Source organism: Eimeria mitis, genomic scaffold (assembly GCF_000499745.2).
Source record: "Eimeria mitis Houghton genomic scaffold, Emh_scaff2013, whole genome shotgun sequence".
NCBI classification, from domain to species: Eukaryota; Apicomplexa; class Conoidasida; order Eucoccidiorida; family Eimeriidae; genus Eimeria; species Eimeria mitis.
The window spans coordinates 7,192-9,426 of NW_013570336.1; the positions used below are offsets into that span (position 1 = coordinate 7,192).

At 61.5% G+C, this 2,235-nt stretch overlaps 1 protein-coding gene across 1 annotated transcript in view; it reads right to left on the bottom strand.

The window, feature by feature from the left end:
- The window catches only part of EMH_0047330 (uncharacterized protein), a gene marked incomplete at both ends in the record, with an annotated part of 7,360 nt that extends 5,568 nt beyond the window's left edge, over positions 1-1,792 (bottom strand). Inside the window, one exon of the mRNA XM_013496269.1 lies at positions 32-1,792. Coding sequence (XP_013351723.1) covers positions 32-1,792 — 1,761 coding nt within the window. The remainder of the gene's footprint in view (positions 1-31) is intronic.
- Between the last annotated feature and the right edge of the window lie 443 nt (positions 1,793-2,235).

The window sequence follows — 2,235 nt, forward strand, 5'->3', positions numbered from 1 at the left end:
AGGCACCAGCCCTAGCTGAGGCCCACAATACCGTGCAGATATCGCGGGGCTGCATGCAGTCGCTGTAGCTTTCAGGTGTATAGGCACCTAGCGGGGGGCCCCCCTGGTGGGGGCCCCCCTGGGGGGGGCCCCCCTGGGGGGGGCCCCCCTGGTGGGGGCCCCCCTGGTGGGGGCCCCCCTGATGGGGGCCCCCAAGGAATTGACATAGACGAAGACGTAGGGATGCGAGGAGGGTTTTGAGCTGCTGCTGCAGATGTATATGTTGCTGCTGTAGCTGCTGCAGCAGCAGTTGCTGCTGCTGCAGTTGGTGATGTAGTAGTTGCAGCTGTTGCTGTTGCTGCTGTTGTTCTAGTTGCTGCTGCTGTTGCTGCTGCTGCTGCTGCTGCTGCTGCTGCTGCTGCATTTGGTAGTATTGTTGCTGCACTCCGCTTCGCTGCTGCAGTTGCATCTGCACTTGCTGCAGCAGCAGCAACTGCTGCTGCTGCTGCTGCTGCTGCTGCTGCTGCTGCTGCTGCAGCAGCTGGTTGAGGGTTGTAAGAGACCAAGCAACAGCACTGCATGCACGCGGGCTGAGGGGCCCCCTAGGGTACAGGGAGGCCCTGATGAGGGCCCCCATAACAACATGCGGGTGCTGCAGCACATTGAATACCTGCTGCTGCTGCTGCTGCTGCTGCTGCTGCAGCAGCTGCTGCTGCTGCTGCTGCTGGCGGCAGAGGGATGCAAGGGCCCCAGCAGCAACAGCCAGATGTCTGCTGCGTAGTTTGTAGAGGCCCTTTCGCAGCAGCTGCTGCAGCAGCTGCTGCAGCACAGGATTCTCCAGCACCTGCTGCAGCTGCTGCTGCTGCTGCTGCTGCTGCTGCTGCTGCTGCTGCTGCTGCAACAGCAGCAGCAATCGATTCACTGCAGCAGCAGCATTTGCTGGTGTTATAAACCGCCTATATCTCCACAATAAATTAAACAAAATATGTACAGAGGGGGCCCCCGTCACTACAGATGTAAGCAGTACATTCAGTACCCTCAGGGGGCCCCCAGGGGGCCCCCCTTGGGGGCCCCCCCCGAGGGGGGCCCCATGGGGGGCCCCCAGGGGGGGGCCCCCTGGGGGCCCCCGCAGCAGCGACTGCGGTATTGGGTACCCTTCTGCTTTTAATGAAGCAATAGCTGCATCGACATCTTCTAGGGGGCCCCCCAAGTGAACCCTGGGGGCCCCCTCTCCTCCTCTCTTATTATATAGGGTCCCCCCGGGGGGCCCCTGGGGGCCCCCAGGGGCCCCCGTGGGGCCCCTCGCTGCAGCACCCTGCAGACGGTGCCCTGGCCGCCGCCAAAAGAATACAGGGGGGGGCCCTGGGGGGCCCCAAGGGGGGCCCCCAGGAGGGCCCCCAGGAGGGCCTACACTGTAGGGGCCCCCAGGGGGGGGCCCCCCCGGAGAGGGGCCCCCAGGGGGGGGCCCCCAGGCAAAGGGGCCCCCAGGAGGGGGGCCCCCAGGAAGGCCTACAGTATAGGGGCCCCCTGAAGGGGGGCCCCCAGGGGGGGGGCCCCCAGGAGGGCACCGAGGGAGGGGATGGGGGCCCCCTAGAGATGAGAGGGGGGGGTGGGGGGGGCCCCCAGCAGGAGAAGAAAGCAGATGAGGGGGGCCCCCCTGGGGGGGCCCCCCTTGAGGGGGGCCCCCAGAAGGGTTGGGGGCCCCCCTAATCCAGCGGGGGGCCCCCAGGTGGGTACAGTAGGAGAGAGGGGCAGGGGGGGCCCCTAGATAACGGCAAAGGGGGGCCCCCGATGAAGATGTACCTGTGTGCATGCAGCAGGTGATGTTGCTGCTGATGTTGCTGCAAATATTTCTGCTGCTGCTGCTGCTGCTGCTGCTGTTGCTGCTGCTGCTGCTGCTGCTGCTGTTGCTGCTGCTATCGATGCTGCTATCGATGCTGCAGCTGCTGCTGCTCCTGTGGTTGTTGCTGCTGCATGTTTATCTGCTGCTGCTGCTGCTGCTTCAACAATTTATTATTTTTATTTTATATTTTATTTATAAATATTTATATAAATAATAAAAAAGGAGGCGGGGGGGGCCCCTCTCTTCCTGGGGGCCCCTATACAGCTCCTGGGGGCCCCCCGGGTGCAGCACCCAGCTGTATAGGCAGATATATTAAACTAATAAAAAGAAATAATAAATTATTTTTATTATTTTTATAAAATTAAATATATTTAACAACAAAGAAAGTCCTTTCGGAGACAACAGCAGCAGCA